General features: G+C 39.9%; 1 protein-coding gene across 2 annotated transcripts in view; it reads right to left on the bottom strand.

Moving 5' to 3' along the window:
* Positions 1-18727, bottom strand: part of arhgap27 (Rho GTPase activating protein 27) — a 34430-nt gene that overhangs the window by 1546 nt on the left and 14157 nt on the right. The window contains exons 1-15 of one of the 2 annotated variants that reach the window (XM_005913596.3): positions 17951-18605; positions 13645-14121; positions 11325-11567; positions 10112-10192; positions 8921-9043; positions 7072-7161; positions 5211-5278; positions 5034-5121; positions 4524-4625; positions 2403-2501; positions 1311-1410; positions 1012-1149; positions 554-652; positions 375-452; positions 93-224 (exon numbers count right to left, since the gene is read on the bottom strand). In XM_005913596.3, coding sequence (XP_005913658.1) covers positions 93-224; positions 375-452; positions 554-652; positions 1012-1149; positions 1311-1410; positions 2403-2501; positions 4524-4625; positions 5034-5121; positions 5211-5278; positions 7072-7161; positions 8921-9043; positions 10112-10192; positions 11325-11567; positions 13645-14121; positions 17951-18025 — 1993 coding nt within the window. In that variant the 5' untranslated portion in view covers positions 18026-18605. Of the gene's footprint in view, positions 1-92; positions 225-374; positions 453-553; positions 653-1011; positions 1150-1310; positions 1411-2402; positions 2502-4523; positions 4626-5033; positions 5122-5210; positions 5279-7071; positions 7162-8920; positions 9044-10111; positions 10193-11324; positions 11568-13644; positions 14122-17950; positions 18606-18727 lie in introns of those variants that run through there. The other variant, XM_014335443.2, reaches the window with a different exon arrangement.

The raw sequence follows: 18727 nt of genomic DNA, 5'->3' as shown, positions 1-18727 counted from the left end.
TTAATGACCAATGGCAACACTCACTGCAATTTCACCTGTAAAAATTGATGATATAGCGCTTAGAATTAGGCTTATTGTTAAAGAATGCTCACTGATGGCTGAGATGAACTTATTAAAGTGGCTGTATGGGAAAAGCGGCTCAGAAAGCTCCCGGAAAAATAACTTCAGCGCTCCAGTGATGACGTGAACATCTTCCCACTGACCGTCCTCGAGGTCCAGTTCATCTGTTTAAACACAACACATGCACTTGCTATTAAAACCCAGCAGGGGTCACTGCTGTCTAAAATGAGCCTATGAGATCAACACCACAGTATGTTCCTTGCCCATGAGGTGACTGACTGAATTAATTAGTTTAACACATTGATTGATTTTACCGTGATCGGCCTTGAAGCGCAGTTTCTGAATGACAGCGAGGTTCCCACTGACTCTGTAGAGTCCATCAATATCCAGACCTAGAAATCAGCAAGTAAGCACCAGCGGGTCAGCTGCTTGATCACGCACACAGGAAGATATACTTTGTAATTATTCCACTGTGATATAAATAAGGTGTTACCTCGCCTTTCCACTGCATTAATACATTTCTCTACAAAACTCGGTACTGTAGTCTTTTCATGTGCGCACAATGTCGCAAGGTCACAACCAAAGACATTTTCTGCAAAGAATTAGAAGAGTTTGATTACACACAATATCAGAAATGAATATTAAATATACTCATAACTCTTGAAGACATCTAGTTGGACGAAAGCATGGCTATTACACACTTCCTTAGAATTTCATTGTGTTTGTTTTGCCATTTTGCTGTCCATGCACTAGAAATCAGCTCTAAACAGAAGTGAACTGAACTGAAAAGCGGGTAGGAAAATTCAAAGCAGCTCGTATTTAAATGCTGATATAAGCACAACATCAGTGCTCAGTGTTTGGGAGGCACAAAGACTGATTTTTCCCTCCTATTCAAATCAGCCAAAGCCTGCAAATGACAACAAAGCTCTACATTTCCTCGTCTGAAATCACCTCTGATGTAGCCTTTTTCTTTGACCGTCTGCAACGTGGGACGCTTCATGAGGAACTTCATCAGTTTGGTTCGGACCTTCTTCTGCTCTGTTTCTGCTGCAGTGGTGGTTGCAGCTGTACTTGTAACACTTCCCCTTGCTAAAGATAGCAACAATAGACATTTAAAAAGGATGGGAGGGTAGCTCACAAATGTCTTATCTATCTAACTGAAGCACAATCATTATGCTGCTCATGCCACAGTTAAAATCAGAGATAATTTCCTTTTTTTTTTTTGCTGAAGTAGAAGAAGCTGTACTTACATTTTCTCTTGTCTACGGCACCTCCCACCTTCTCATCTGTGTTGGGGATCTTTTCATAAATGTCTGCATCCTCCTCCTCAGAATGATGTTCCTGGTACTCCTGGTAAACACAGACAATCAAAACAAATGAATCTTGATGTAGAGTTTTTCTAATTTTACTTTTTTTAAAAGAAATGTTCCATCTAGTGAGCACGTAGCTAAAAACAGAAATCAGAAATGTGAGACAATTGTGTGTTTTCTAATGCTGTGGTTTTCTACACATTAAATGAACTTGATATTAGTTTTAATTGATTTTTGTTTTTAGCCAGAGTTACGCTAGTAGTCTAGAACCAAAGAGCCAAAGAACATCCAGCTCCCGGTCTCTGGACATCCAGCTTTGTAGGGGTCGCTTGCAAGATTGTCCAGAATGAATGGCAGGCCTTTGGAGGTATAGCCCAAAATACAGTCCCATAAAGTTATGTATGCTTTCCCAGTGTACTCATCTGTGCTAATCCAAAAGCATGAAGCTCAGATGTTGAATATCCAAATATAGCACTTACACAAAACTTCATTGGCAAATAAGCTAATGTTTAAGGCTTCATCTGAGCTGAAACATGAGTACATTTGTTGACACGGCAAAAGCTTTTTCTTAAACTTTGAGCAAGTTCTACCTGTTTACCTTTGGGTATTTAACACTAATTATTAGGGACTTCAGGCGTGAAGCAGCAGCAGCAGAGATCTGCCTCCTGTCATCATCACCATCAACCACAACAACCAGAAGTTTCTGTTGTGATCTTCTAATGTCTAGTTACGGTTGGGTGCAATTAAGCTTTTGTGGTCAAAATCTGGCTCCCTGTAACTGTTGATTTATGCCATTTATTGATACAAAATTTAAGAAACTTGATGAAATATGCGGGTTTGTTTTGTGTAGGAGCTGAATTGGAGTGAATATCTACACATTGTTATTAACAGGAAATGGAACAGATCAACTTCTATAAACAGACGCAAATTTAATATTTTCATATAAGAAAAAAATAGAAGACAAATAAGCTATTAAACCATTTTAATGCAGCCTAATTTTGATTATTCTGTAAAAGCAGTTTAAAGACTTACAAGTTGCCTTATGGTGTCCACTAAGACTTTATGCCAGTCAGTGATGATGCTTTCTGTGTCATATTGCAACAGAAACTCCACACCATTCTTTCCTTTTAACTGAAATGCAGAAAAATCACAGATTAAAAGAATTTATATATATATATATATATATACATTTTTATTTTTGCAAGCACAAACCCAAACATATGATGTGACTCATAAATCGCTGCTAGATTATTTATAGAAGAGCTCCTGTTACTGACTGAACTCGCAACACTTTTTTCAAAGAGGAAGTGAGTGAGATCTTATTTTAGCTGTGCATTTATGGAACCAGCTCTACTAAAGCACGAACACACCCACATATACAAAAAAACATTAAATGGCACACATAGAGAGACGTCCCGCCCATATTGAAAATGAAAACAATTCACTGCTCTCTTGAACAACAAGAGCTGTAAGGCCTTGAAGAACTGAAAGACTAATGAATCTACAGCTCCTTTTTTCAGGAGGAAGAATGAAGCAACTTGTGTGGCAAATAAAAGCTACATGTAACATCATTACGTTCGCAAGTTAGAAAACTACACAACCCAGCTAATACATACAATATATGGACAAAAGTACTGGGCACCTACACATTACACCTACAGGAGTCGCTCGGCTGTGGAAACCCATGACATGACGTTCTTGGTGCAGTTTTCGTGCTGATTTTAGTGCCCGAGGAGGTGTGGAACTGTTTATTGCCTGAGTCAGCAGAGTGCTGGCGATTTTGATGCATTGTATGCCTCAGCACCTCTGCCCTGTTACTTTACATGATCTGCCACTCCATGGCTGAGTTGCTGTGGTTCCCAAGTGCTTTACAGTTGATCGTGGAATTTCACAAACTGACTTGTTGCAATGGTGGCCTCCTACTACAGTACCATGCAGGAAATCTGTGAGCTCTTTAGAGTGAAGCACTCCTAGGCTCGCTGTTTGATTATACAACTCTGGCAAAGCCGCTGAAAACACATGAATTCAAGGATTAACCCTTTAAACCCTAACCTAATTTACCCTTTACAGCAGGGGTGTCCAACTCCAGGGCTCAAGGGGTGGTGTCCTGCAGGTTTTAGATGTATCCTTGATCCAACACAGCTGATTTAAATGGCTAAATGACCTCCTCAACATGTCTGGAAGTTCTCCAGAGGCCTGGTAATGAACTAATCATTTGATGCAGGTGTGTTGAACCTGGGTGATATCTAAAATCTACAGGACACCGGCCCTTGAGGCCTGGCTTTGGACACCCCTGCTTTAAACCCTAACCCATCGCCGGTGACGGGTTAGGGTTTAAAGCAGGAGTTTTTATTGGAGTGTGGCCCAATACTTCCCCCCCCCCATACATTGTAGCTAATATTACTTCTATAACTGCTAGCTGCTAAAATGATCTTTTAAGGAAGTGAATTTTCATATATTTAGCGAGCTTTTAATGCATTTTCATAGGTTTTCGGATCTCAGTTCTATAGTTCGAGGTCAATTGTCTTCCCCTCCAGTGGGCATGATTTTCAGTGTGAAATGTGGGGCACTGAGCGCTCTCCTCTTTTCTCTGTTTTTCTGTTCTCTGACATCCTGCCAGTGACATCAACCTCTGTATGCTATTGATGGTTATTTTGTTTCATAGACAAGAAATATGGCTTCCCATGGGACCTATAATCGAGGATGCACAACTTTAGCAAGTGTTTGTTTTTGTCTTTGATGCTGAACACACTTGGAATAGAGGACGAGTCTATGCATAAGCAGATGTTTATATTCTTTTTTTTAGTATTTCAAATGAACAACAGGGATCAGAGTTTTTTCCCTTCACAGTTTGCAACTGTAATAAAAGATGCACATCTTGTGACCGCGTGTGTTCTGAATTAAATTAAAATTAGACCTAAATATAAAGCTTGTCTATTATACTGTTATACTTCTACGGCATCTGAGACCAAAAACTAGCACAGCAGGCTATAACAAAAACAGTAGAAGAAGAAATCATGCAGTTTTATGTCTTTGAAATGCGGCTCTGATGCTAGGATATCTCATTTTGTTAAATATCTGCATCTCTGGTGAGAGAGAAGAAAGGAATCAAGGATGTACAAGCTTAGAAATGAGCACTGTCAACAAACACACCTCTAAAACATTCTTTTTGCTCGATTTGTCCTTTGTGGCCCAGCCAATCGTTGCTCCGCGCAGATCCACCGCAACCTCCGGGACAATGTGATTGGTTTTGTTCTGCAAGGAGAAAAACAAAATCCAGGTGTTTACAAAACTGACGGCACGGCATTCCAAGAATCAAGATGCCTTTAATAAAAGATGTGGCTGTCCTTGGCAGCTCGTGACCCGAGGGCCTTAACGCATTCTCATAAAGGTGACACCTCAGCTGGCAACACGTTGCAGTTTAGGTTTTCCTTTCCCTCTCTCAGGTGAGAAATGTGATAGTATCGTGCAGATGATAAGAACAGATAGTTGATATTTAAAATCAAGAAGAAAGAACTGAAAACTTATTTCATGAAGAGTTGTGACTATATTTAGTCACAACCCTGCCAGAAATGAGCGAGAATGCTGTGTCAGAGCTCCTATTATTATGCTCGTATCATTAATATGAGCGCTTCCGTTGTTAATACAAAGCGTATACTATACCGCGGCCCCTGATGATGCAGATTTTGGGTCCTTGTGGAACGTCAGCACCCCTCCATGGAGAACAGTCCACGTTGGGGCCCAGTTTTTCCTGGAATGGGAGAAGATTCATAAGTAACACAGAAACTCGAGAAATGTGAGTAAGATACTTTCAAAATACACCTCAAAGCAATCTCTTACCTTACTTTCCTTCCATTCTCAGACACTTTTGTTTTATTAAGAATTCCAGCTTTCTCCAAGTTCTGCACCTAAAAATACAAACAATAAACATCTTTGAATTGTTAGCAGATCATGTTTAGTTATCAGGCTTATGAGTAAAATTTACTTGTGGGATGAAATGAAGGGCAGCAGGTTGAACGCAAACGTCTTCAGCAGCATCATGCATACAGAGTATATTAAACAGCACTGCACTGGGCTCTAGAATTTTTTACTATGCAGAGGTCAACTCAATGACTGCAAGGTGCTCAGATCCTGTGGCTGCTAAACAAAACCAGATCATCACCCCTCCACCACCAGGGTTAACAACTTGTAGGAGGTGTTTGTGTCGATACGCCATGTTTGTTTTTCACCGAATATGGTGTTGTGGATTATGGACAGACACCTCCACTCTGGTCTTGTCTGTCAAAGGTACAGTACAGTACAAGAGTCTGGTGGTTTGTTCAGATGCAGCTTTGTAAACCTAACAAAATGGACTTGTCCAGTCTAACTGTACTGTCATTGGAAAATAGTGCAGCAACTCAACACGTGAAGACTAGCTAACTGTCAAAGTTTCTGTTTTTATAGAGATGGTTACACTCACTGATGATCAGTTAATCCAGTTTACTTGATTAACAGCACCTGACTGTTATTTAGACTCTTATTTCTTCTTACGGCATCCTTGGCATACATTTTTGCAAAAATTTGGAAAGCTTCAAATACACTAACATGGCATGCACAATGTGCTAAAACTATGCTGTTAGTCCTGTTATGTGTTGTTTAAGGCTTTAAGGCAACAGCACAGCAGCTTTTCTCTAGAACAGGGGTCTTGAACAGACAGTGCCAAATGCAGCTCTTCTGCCCATCACCAGTGACTCCCTGTGGCTTTGACAAAACCCCGCCCCCAAAAAACAGATGAATATGAAATTGATCAACGTCTCAGTAACAAAGCTGCTTTCAGCTGCTCCCTCAAAATTGGTCACCACAGCAGGTAGCTCTGCATTCCTAAAACAAACCCCAAGGGATCTGCGTCCCCTCCCCAGACTGAAACAGGAAATTTACACTTGTTAGGCAACTGTGTGAACCACAACACTAAAGAGACGCTAACACCACAAGACTTCTAAAACAGTGAGCCACTATATAGTATATAAGTAAATGTCAACCCAGTGTGTGCAAAGTTGATTTCCGGGGGACTACTTTTAGAGGATACGCATTGATCAACAGTGGCAGGGTTGTGTAAATTTTCAACATTCTTATAAAATTAAGTACAGCTGCCAGAACGAGAGCTCAACAGATAAAAATTCTAGGAAGAATCAATTTTGGTTTAAAGTAAGAAAAAAGAAGAACTTCGCATAACTTGTCCTTTGATCTACAAGAGTGACTTTCAGGCCGGATCTATCACAGTTTCAAGACAACAGATCTGTTTTCAGCCAGATGCACATTTAGGCAAAAACATACAGCAAAGGGTTTGCAGGTTTCCAGCAAGGGTGAGCAATGGGGTGATTTCAATACAGTACAGTATTTAATGCATGGAATGAAACTGGTTGAGTGCAACAAATGCTCGGCTAATTATCTAAAAAATGACACCTTTTGCCCATCATAGATAGATGCACCTATCTATAGATCAAGGGCAGGCAAGCTCTCTAACTAACCACCCACATTATAGCGCAGCCACTTTGAGGTCAGATAATAAGGATTTCTCCAGGGCCAAAACCCAAAAGCCTTAAGAGAGAGACACAGAACTCCTTTCAGTTAAAGGTGAAGATCAGAGGAATTTTGTTGCTACTGAGAATTCATCAAAAGCAGTCAGTCAGTCAATCCTTGGCAGGACATAAGCTCCGCTCACATTTTGCTGCGTCTCAGGAGAGTTTCCTGTACTGGAGCTGTCACTGGAGCTGTAGTCTGACGTGTTCCTCCTGTGAGTCGGGGCGAATCTCTGAAAGACAGTGAGGAGATTTGTCATTCAAAAAACCCACAAAGCTTACCCAAGCATGTAAATTTAAATTTTGAATAAGCAGAAATCAAAATCAGCAGATAAGATTTACATTTCTTTAAATGATTAACATCTTATATCATCAGGAGGAGCTAAAGTAACTCTTACATGATGAAATATGTGCTTATTTGTTGCACTATAGCTGCAAATGTAGCATGTACTGGAAAAAACAACAATGTGTTGATAACACTTTGAAGATAGTGTTGCTACACTACACTACCAAGTGAGACTTGTTTAGAAGTGTAGCAAAGGGTGAATGATTAAACACCAGTATCTCATTTCACCAAAATAGGATATCTAGGAAAACTCATCCCTCGCCATCTGAAATTGGTTGAAAAGTGAAAGGACTCAGTTCCTCCTCAGTTCCTCTGCAAACCCCCCTGACAACCAGCAGTTTCATACTCAGACTCTTCTTTCTATGGAAATACGAAATACTACACCACCGTGACACAATGGTTACCGCGTGTGGGGAAAAATACGTTTTGACTGACTCTGAATCTCAAAAAATCCATGATTCACATGTAGGTATAAATTAATGGCTTAAATGTGCATGTAGGTTGTATAGAAGATGCATTTTGCCCTGTCATTTTCTATGATGTGGCTTACAAGATTTAGATATCTGAGGCTGTGGGTGGGCATCCTGTATGTGTAAATCGGTGTTATCTATTTATCTCCATGCTTCACATGGATACGTGCACTGCAGCCCTGAAAGTTTTTAGACTTTATTTGTCACAAGGACTCAAATGCTCTGGATTAAAACAGTCTTTAACCTGTTAATCCCTGACTATGCAGGTCATGTACTGAAGAGTGAGCGTCTTGTGCACTGCCCCTTGCAAGCTCTACCCAGGCTATCTGGCATTGTGTGCTACGTGTGAAAACAACTTTGGGCAACGTCCTGACTTGATTCTCCAAACACCACCTTAATACTTAGTTTTTAGTTTGACTGTAACATCTGTCTAGGGATTGCAGATATGAAATGTAGTTTCTTGGCTTCTTAAATCTGTCACATTTTCTCAGTGTTCAATACTGAGCACTATCCTTGTTAATATGGCATTAAATGGTTAGAAGAACAACAATCACCTAACAATATGCACTTGGTTTTAATTTTTTTAAATACACAATTGTATTACCTAACTTATTATTATAATTCTGGTCTTTTTATGTTTTAGGTGTGCGACAAAAAAGAAAAAAATAAACTGTTGCTTACAGTCTTTGTCATCATTCAGCTTTTTCACACTAATAAAAAAATGAAACTTTATATCAAAAAGATGACAGTTGATCCAAAGCCTGTTTTTCTTGGTTTGAGTAAACTCTTTGGTTCCAGTGAAGAGAAATCCAGTGTTGTGCCCTTGAGCAACACGGTTGCTTTGAACCCCTGACTGCTAGAGGTGACTTGTTTAGCACAAGCCCTTTATCGTATACCAGAAGTCGCAGGTGTTTGTGGAAATATCGCTTTTTGCTCTCCCTCATCCTCCCTCTCTCTGTTTCTGTAAATAAGCGTGGTGTGGAGCTAATTTGCCTTGCTAAATAAGGGTTAAAAAGCATAGTAGTGTTGATTGTTAAACAGGTACTTACCCTCACCACTTTTGCCTGACTAAAGCTTTCTGTTTAACCCAGGCGACACACCCTGAATACGTGATACAGCTTGTGCTTAAACAAGCATGTGCTATTAGTGGGTGTATATGCATGTGCATGTTCGTACCCCATCTTCCTGGGCAGAGCTGAACTGAGCAGGTCCCACGGTGTGTCTCCAGTTTTTGATGACAGACATACCATCCGCCTCAACGCCATTCTCCACCCTCAACTGGCCATAAGCTACAGGGGCCTAGAGGGACAAAACACAGTTTAGTTTCATTGATTAAATGCAAGAAAATGAGTGAAAGGACACAACTTTAAGGATCGGTGTTGCTTTAATTTAGACAAGTGAAAGTTTGATCCTACTTATCTGCCAAAGGATATGAAACATGGTGTTTTAGTTAAAAAAAACCAACTTTAATTATAGAATTCATATTCAAAATTTAATCCTTATTTCAGAGCCTGAGTATGAGACGGCTCAAACCCTCAGGTAATCTGGAACAACTACCTGTCTCGTTACACTCTGAGTCTCCCTAAAACTTTTATTCTCCAAGCTAATTGAATGAGCTCCCAGTTTATAACACTAGCTGTGCTCCAGCATTACCAGTATTCAAAAATAAGCTAAAATCATCCCTGTTTAGTTAAACCTTTTAGCAGCATAAAATGATCACTTTATTAAATGTATGCTACATTTATAGATTTGATTTCTAGGACCGTATCATTTTTACTGGTCTCCTGATCATCTTAATATTATTTCAGTTTTAATTCTGCTTCTTAACATTGATTTGAGTAATTGATCTTCTCTTCTTGCCTACTGTCTTAGTGTTGCATGCAACTGCAACTTTTGCGGTAGCTTATGCATTGTGCAGAGAATTGTGCTTCTACTCTGTAAGAAGTTTTCTATGAATATACATATAAAGTTACGCTTGTTTCTTGTTTATTCAAATCTACTATGCAGTAAGTAGACGGGTACAGGAGTGGCAGTGGCTGTGGTTTAGGAAGTAGAGTAGGTCATCTACTAATCGGAATACTGAAACCCGAGTTGCTCATCGAAGTGCGACTGTTTGATAGAAACACCTGGAATAAGAAAAAGTTGCTGTGTGAATGTGTGTGTGAGGGATGAACGAGACATGTTGTATAAAGCACTTTGAGTGCAGTACAATAGAAAAGTGCTGTATTCAAACTAGTCCATTTAGCATTACGTAGAAATTGATTTTCATAATTTATATTCAAACTGTAAAAACATGTCTTAGAATCAGTGATAATCTTGCATGAAAAACGCTGTCGACTACTTTGTTAAGTGGTGTGAGATCTTTACCTCGGGCAGGTTCCACAGAGACCTGGAGCCATCTCTTAGATAGTAGTAGGTCTGCCCCTGCTCATCCAAAGACTTGATCCACTGTTACACACAATGCACTTGTTTTAGTTAAACATGTCTCGGTGTTAAAGAAAAAGTTAATTACTGTAAATAGTTTTAAAAAAATGTCTTGCTCAGGTAGTTTCACTTCCTTAGGGCTAAAACAACGCTCACACATGATCTGCTGCATGCTGCTGGAGAAAATGTTACTGAAAATGGTATCCGCGCTAATCTCAGTGCAGATGAGGACTTTGTCGCATATTTGGATGTAATGTAATTACAAACTAAGACGCTTGCAAATGCACATCACATGACCAGTCATGCATGGGCTGGGCGCGCATGGTGCAGCATAAACAGGAAGCAGAGAACTGGTTTCTTCTTGAAAATACTACAGAGGAAGAATGGCAATAGACAAACAGTACAACCAGAGTTTTTTCCACTTTGGCTGCCAATGAGGTGAAACTGTTACTGAAAGAACTAAGTGGTAATTTGAGGACAGAATGTAGTTTTACAAAGCAAACCAGGACTGTAACTGTGATTTATTACTAGAGGAAATCTAGGTAACAGGAGAGGAGAACTCAAACAGCCCAGATATGATGTTTATCTTATTTGTTTTTTATGACTAACAAGACCCGAGCACCACCCGAGCACCACTTCAAAAACTTTCTGTTTGAGTCCACGAAGAATAAAACACTGCTCCATATTTGAACTAACACTAGGGTTTCCATAAGACTTTGTTTTAAAGGTCTTAAAAGTGGCATGGATGCTTGGCATTAACGCACTAAAATGACACGTTTTTTGGCAAAAACATATTACAGTGAATGGAGCCTGAAATCCTGTCCAGGAGTCAAACTGGGTGGACTGCACGTGACGATTTTGTAACTTTCCAAAACAGATTCATGGTCTGTTCACACAGTAACCGGACAGAAGTGTGTGATGGGGAAAATATGCAGTGTTTGTCATTTTCTCTCAACTCTATTCTTAGCCACACTAGCTACACGCCTCCCTGGATAATTGCACAACTGGAATGACGTCAAAACAATCACAGATAACATTGATATACTGGGTTTCCAAACAATCATCATGGTAACTATGCTGGAACGTGTTTGAAGCCGTTTCATCACATTTTCAAACGTTTTGCAGGATAATTAACCTGAATCCTGATTGGGCAGACCTGATCTGGAGAGTTTTCACTGGTGAACACCCACGTCCCATCTTTCTCCACAGTGAGGTTCCAACCAGCCGGGGTGTTGCGGTCCAGGTTGGCCCTGGGGATTACGGGCCGGGTCACATGGCTGAAGCTGTAGTCTTTTGGGATTGGGGCTGGAGGTCCTGTGGCATGGGTGTCCTCATAGCCCTCTGGTGGATCTGCAGGCGGGTAATCCTCCGAGGGGTAGTCCTCCTCCGGTAAAGGAGGCTGGGGATGAAGACACAGTACATTAAGTTACACATAAGTCCCACTCAGGGTTCAACACATGAGCTGTGACCCAAATGGGAGCATTTTCCAAAAAGATACACTTTTTGTTTTATTTTATGAGGAAAATACTAAACTACAACTAGGAACTGGTTTGACTTGGCAAAGCAATGCATAAGCACTTAAAATATGGAAAAGAGTCAATGTGGTTCAACATGAAAGTCTCAAAATCCATCTTCTGACAGTTTTTAAGGCTTCAAATGAAGCAATTTCTTCTCTTTTGCAAAAGTAAGAAAGACAAATGAAAGGCCTGAATGGAAATAGTTCCCCTTTGCAAACTTTATTGTAAGCATAACATTAAAAAACCAAAAGATAAGTGAGAATTTATGTCAAGGATAAAATAATTATCGTCACTTTATATCGTTTTTAGGCATTAAAAAGCATCAATTAATCAGCAACGTAAAACCCTTATGAGCTGTTGGGATTGTATATATATCCATGCCTCGATGTAAAAGCAATGAATTCATTAATTCACCAACTATGTTTTTATAATCATGCTTGTATATTTCTCGCAGTCAAGCCTGCTGTTATTGTGGTGGGCTAAAAAAAAAAAAGAGCAGAAAATGAATGTGTATTCTGATGAATTCCTAATGTGGTAATCATGAGTCAACTCCTTTATCACTGCATAAAGTTCCTTCAGACAAATTGGTGACCCGGCCTTTGGTGACAGAGAGGCCCCCAGAACCTCTCTGTTTCCACGATGGAGGAAAGCTGGCTTAAAGGAAGCTAAAATGGCTTGTTCCACACAATGTAGGAACCCAAGACCGCATTAAGGCCCGGTATAAAATAATTAAGGCTTATTTTCAACTCTGAATTATGCAAAGTTACTCTAATAAGTCCAAAATTTCTAATGAGGAATATAACATCCGCCTTGCACAACCCCCAACAAACACAAACATATCCAGCACAGAGAAAGAAAAAAGCGCCTTTACTCCCTGGAAGAACTTGTGCTTATTTCATCACGATTACAACATATGAATTTCACCAGAATACACATTCACAGCTATTACTGCTCAATTTTTAATCTTTTTTACTTAGAACTGCAGGCCTCCCTGTAAACACTGATAACTCAAGATTGAAGAACAGTAATACCAACATTCACGAAAAAGTATTAATTCATGCACGTTGGTTCATGAGATTTTGATGCTTAGCTCTGTGATATACCATCATGGTCAGTTGCCATCTAAGTCTAATCATTTAATCCCCCCTTGGTGAATCTTGACCTCCTGTTTTATTAGCGCTGCTGTTTCACAGCAAGAGAATCCCAAGTTTTAAACCACAATATGCAGTTTTGTTTTCCATAAGCTCTGATTTCTCTCACTATTAAAAAACATGCTATGTTAATACTGCCATTCTTGGCCTAGGATGCTCTTAATCCCAAGAGTTTCACTTCCTGTTTAATAAAGAATAATAATAGTAAAAGTATTAACGCCTCCTCGGCCCTTTCCTGTTTTGAAATGTTGCTACATCCCATGGAATCATCTTGATTGGATAATTTCTTACTGTGACCCCGAAATAGAGCTTGATGACTTCCCTATGACTTTCATAAATGAGTCAGAATAGTTTCATGACCTCGATGTATTATTCTTTCTTGGCCTATTAATGCTTTTTCTCCAGCTCAGAAAAGTCATTCAAGGGGAAAAATGGGGTCACTGCCTGCTTGCACTGTTAAAAAACTTTTCATGATATAAATGTGAGTGGTAATTTGAAGTGAACTGTTTCTCAAATTTGCCCAATTTCCCAGAAGAAACAAAACATCACCAATAATTTTTAGGTAATTTAAAATGAGGACAGATGCCTGTCTTCATTTAAAGTTAAGAGACAATACTACTTAGTGTCCACTGTTGTGGATATTAAGTGCCAGGGCTGTGAGATTCCCTGATGAAAATGAGTCCTACTAGCTATGTAGGTGCAGGAGATTTAATTCCATTAAAAGCAGACTGTATTTACAGCTTTCCCTTGGGTGAAGCTAAAACAGGAGACAGAGAGCGGCTAAGTAGAGCAGCCATGCTGTCCTTACCCGCTCATCCTCATGAAACCTGTGCACACTCATAGGCTCCATCAGAGGCGGGTAGGGGCTCTGAGGATGCTCAGGGGGCTCCCAAGATGTTTCCCCAGACATTGGGTTGTAGAAGTACGGGCGACCACTGGTCTCATCCACTAACTGCTCCCAGTCTGAGGTCCACGCCGGTGGGGAGGCGGTGGACAGAGAAAGGACAGGAGATTGAGGAGGTGAGGGGGAATAAGGCTCCTCTGCAGGGAGTGGTTCGGGGTCTGTGGAGGGGTCTACAAAAGGGCTGTCCCAGGTTGTGCGCCCCGTGTTGGGGTGGTAGTAATACTCCTGTCCACTTTCGTCGTCAACGTGCACCTCCCATCCCTCTGGGTTAAGGTAGGAAGGAGAGTAGGACGAAGGAGCCGACGGAGGAGACTCTGAGATGCTTTTCCGGAGCTCTGCTACATTGACGTACACTGCTGACCGGAGATTTTCATCCTGCACCTGTGGAAAAACAAAGAAGGGACTCATTCATATGTGCTTCCACATTACAAAACACAAGTTTACAGCAAACAAAGTAGATTCTTCTGTGGAGTTCATTTTTGAAGGTGTCAAACTCAGATCTTGTCACTTTAGTGTTCCTGTAAACACACAAAAAAGTAGCGCAAGTATTGTCAGCAGTGTCAAGTACTTGTCTTCAGTCCACTGCTCTTACTATTGCTCTTTATAAGTCAGCCTTCCGTATCTTACAGAGCACAGGAAGTAGCTTAGAGCTGAAAAAAACCCCACAGACACGCTCTTCCCTCAGTAATAATCAAAACCTATATTTGTCCACAAAAACACCTCCACATGGGTTTAAGCACCGTCTGTATTTAGCACTTTCTGCCATAGTTGATCATGTGCTGATCAGTGGTGGGTTTTGTAACGTTTTTGTTAAATACTGTATTAAAAATAAAAAATAAAAAAAACAACCACACAAATAACACCAAACCACAGGCCAACCATAGATGTTTGAAAACTAGGGTATGCGTTACTATTGCGCATCAGCTTTGGTCCTCTTGTTCAACTGCAAACCAGTTAACTACCTATTTCATTTCATTTTCTCTCTCAATGGGTTGTTAGGTCCTCAGTGTCACATTGCTTTCATGAACAGAGTTCCACATGAGTCCACTTGCTGCATGGCAGGAACACAACATGCAAAACAACCCTGATCATCACAACTAATTTGTTTAAAGAACACCAGTGAGTGCGATGAAAGGCCGCCACTGTCCTCAACCTTTCCTTAGTTACAAGTAGGTACCTGAAACAACTCCTGCCCAAAAAACCAAAAAAACCTTTGCTTTAAGTTACTGTGCTCTCACCTGTGCTCCACTATTCCTCTTTGTAAGACTTCTGAACATGGTGGCACAGATAAAAAGACAGGCTCCTTTCTGCTGCAGACTTTCCCATAAACTACCTCTTGTCACATAGGTAGTCTCATTTTCTATATTTATCAAGACTTGAGACCTGCGCATGTCAGTGCTGTATCTGGTCATAACTGCAATAAACAGAGTCCACAAAAGGAAAAAAAGTGCTAACAGGAAGCAGCAGAAAGTAACTCAGTACATGTTACAATCACAATAATAGCGCAATACCTGCAGAAAATCTGATGAAAAAAATAGCAGAAATGCTCTCCGTCAAATTCATCTAAAGGTTTGTTTGTTGGGCATTATCTTTTTTTGGCATATTAAATACAACATACAACTACTTGGAGGTGGGGAGACAGTCTATTCGTAACTTTACAATATAACTAAATGTAGTGTATGTATGCAATTGACATTATATCAATACGCTAATATTTAATAATCGTCATGGACATCGTCTGGTTATCCGAGCTGCCCTCATTTCGACTATGATCAGTTTTAAGGTACTATTCCTTAACTGCTTTACACCTGGAAGGCAAATATGACAGTTTTTACTGCACGATAAACATGCACATACACTGGGCGATAGTATTTAGTCCATTTTTATCTTCATAAAAAACGGTCAAAGGAAAAAATGCAACACGGTGATCAGGACACTGACAAAGTTCCAAGAATAATCAAACCTGCATGTTTCATGCAAACCTTATTTATAATTTGAGCATTGGAATGTGCACGGATTCTTGCTTCAAGCCTGCCCATATGGAAAAGAAATAGTAAAAACTTATATGATTTACTCATGAAAGTGGCCACTTTCTCATTACTTTCATATATTGTTTCAGTAAGTATCCAAAACATACAAGTTTCATTATATAATTTTTCAAGGGATCTTATGTGTTTTCACTCTTGTATGCTTTTCATACAAGTTTCACACAAGACAGATACAAACTTTATAAGATTTATATATATCTTTTCCATATGGGTGACTTGTACAGTTTTTCCTTCCTCACAAACGAGGAAGTCACTACACATATATGTACAGTCAGTCGGCATCAATTACATTGTTATGTTCTTTTCCAGACTTTATTTATTAGATACAATGACAGCCACCAACGTAATCTGTTTCTGCATGAGTTCTTTTGCTTGGGAATGCAGGATTATTAGTTGTCAATGAGTATTTGAAATAGAGATGCGGCTGTTTTAGTACAAGTAAAGGCCATTTTTTGTAGCACCTTTGGCTTTAGTAGTCATTGTTAGAGTCCCGAAGCAGAACTTCTGGGGAAAAAGCACCTTGGAAGCCAAATCATTGCAGTACATGCCACATAACAGCAACATCCAGTGAAGTAGTGTTGCTTTCTCTCCCACCCAGTCAATGACATGATCCTATTTGACTCTTTACATGTAGTAAAGGCCAAAATAATAATAAAAAATCCTTAAATAATCTTAAAAGAGAAAACAAATGAAATGTAAGGAAAGAGAGCAGTGGATTGACATGCAGTGACAGTCGCGCAAGCTAGGAACTGATCAGAGACTCGCTGTGGTTGGTCTATGTGCTTTAACCACTTGGCTTTTGGGTCACCCACACAGTACCCCAACTTAGAGCAGGCAGATAAATGTAGGTGATAAAAATAAAAGAGCAACGAGAGCATTTCTCTTTTGCACTGTGTGTGTTTTTATCTATACAGTGTTAGCACTTGGCTTATTATTGATCTTGATATAACTATGAGGCAAGCGATGAGGACAACCAGACAGCTGACCCCAAAACACATTGATCCTGAACAACACAACTGTACAGACAGACACAGAGGAAATGAAAGCGCTGCATCATTGATCTCTGAAATAGCTATGCTGGAAGATCCCTATCCTTTGGAGAAAACACTAAAACTTAACTGCACGTGATCGAAGCAAAACTGTGCATACGCATATACAGTAATACAATAACAACATCTGAGCATAGTTATATCAGTCACTCGTGTAGGTGGAATTATGGTGTACTTACTACCAGTGTTAATACAGTTCACTAAAAAGGAAACACTAAAGCTAGGTGGGTGGGTGAAAACATTTTAGTAAAATGGCAGTAAAATAAAAACTAAACTTTACATAAAACAGCCTGACTTGTATTGTTGTATTATCACCATCTTACAAAGTCTTACAACATTACAAATACTACAAATCTCATAGTAACAGAACCCAAAACCGTGAATGAGCTTAAATGAGCCAAGCCATTCCTTAAACTATGAGTAATGAAAATAAATAGTAAAAAAAACCCAACTTATTTTCAGCCCATGTGGACTCTATTTACAATGACGTCTGAGTTGTTAATGTTAATTTTTGTTCACAAAAACACCAATCAGGTAAAAAAAAATTAAACACAATAATGCTTTTAAGCCTTTAAGTGTGTTCTGTAGTTAACATTTGAATGCAGATCTTTGATTTGTAAGGAAGTTTCTCTGAACTGATGCTTTTGTTTTGGGAAAATGTTTGGATGAACCTGGCGACAATGTCAACTTTAGTTACGTGACTGTGTGTCCAAAAAATGTACTGAAAAATTAAAGGCTAATTTTAGCTCTATCAAGTTGTTGTACAAACAAAACTGACGATTCAAACGTCAACCCATAAAGACCGAGACTATCAGTCACATGTGAGATGAAAATTTACATCTTTGAGACTGATACCAACATCACTCTAACACAGGAACCGAACTAACAAACAAAGTTTGGGTCCAAACTAACATTAAAAACCAACATGGCACAGTTAGTACGCCATGTACGTCACCTTACTTGGTACAGGAAACAAAATAAGTGCAGGGGCGATGTGATCACGTTAGAGAAAACAGGAAGCACATCATTTATCAAGTTTATAAGGATACAAAAACAAACCAATGAATAAAACTGAGCTTTTCATTATAAGCTTCTTAAATAATGATCACCTACCTTAGAAGGCACCGGCAGGGCCATGCCCCGCTTGGACCGGTGACCTGGCCAAAACCTGGACTGCATCTCCACCATCTTTATGTTGTACTATCTAGAGGAGCCATCCATCCAAAAGACACCAAAAACTAGCGACTTAACCGTGCGACTACATTTGGTCCGCTTGTGCTGGGATAGAGGTGAGTGCACACCAAGAAGCACACGCTTACATCCTCCTCACACTGCAGCTGTGACAGTTGCACCCAGACTGAAAGGAGAACTGTGAGCTGTGTGACAACAGCAGCAGGAAGGGACTGTGTAAGGACTGGGTGAGACGTGCGTGCACGTCAGACTGTGTGTGTGTTTGTGCACGCCTATGCATGAATTCCTGTGCACAGGATAGGGGGGTAGAGGGTAACCGTCTGCCAGCAGCCCAAAGCAGAAACACACAGTGAAAACAAGACAGAGGGAACTGTAAGATAGAGGGAGCAGCAGAAACTCTGCAGGTCACTGCAACCTACTTCCTGACTGAGTACCCATAAGATAAAAAAGGAAATTACAGCAATGGAAACAAACTTTTTTGAAGGAAACATGTTATATTCACAACAGAGGAAAAGTAAGATGTTTTGAAACGGTAGAGCTTTTAAAATCTCTTGGTTTTCTTATGTAGAACCAGCAGCTTCCATATAGTGTGTAAAGTGTACACTAATGCCTACACCTAAGTGCCACTAGTGCCTACACTTTATTAATGGCTGAGACCTGCTAGTAGGTCACAGCTAATAATGTGTGTGTGTGTGGGGG

This window comes from Haplochromis burtoni, unplaced genomic scaffold, assembly GCF_018398535.1.
Source record: "Haplochromis burtoni strain Fernald_Lab_line unplaced genomic scaffold, NCSU_Asbu1 Contig_6, whole genome shotgun sequence".
NCBI lineage: Eukaryota > Metazoa > Chordata > Actinopteri > Cichliformes > Cichlidae > Haplochromis > Haplochromis burtoni.
This window is presented reverse-complemented; position numbering and strand designations above follow the sequence as displayed.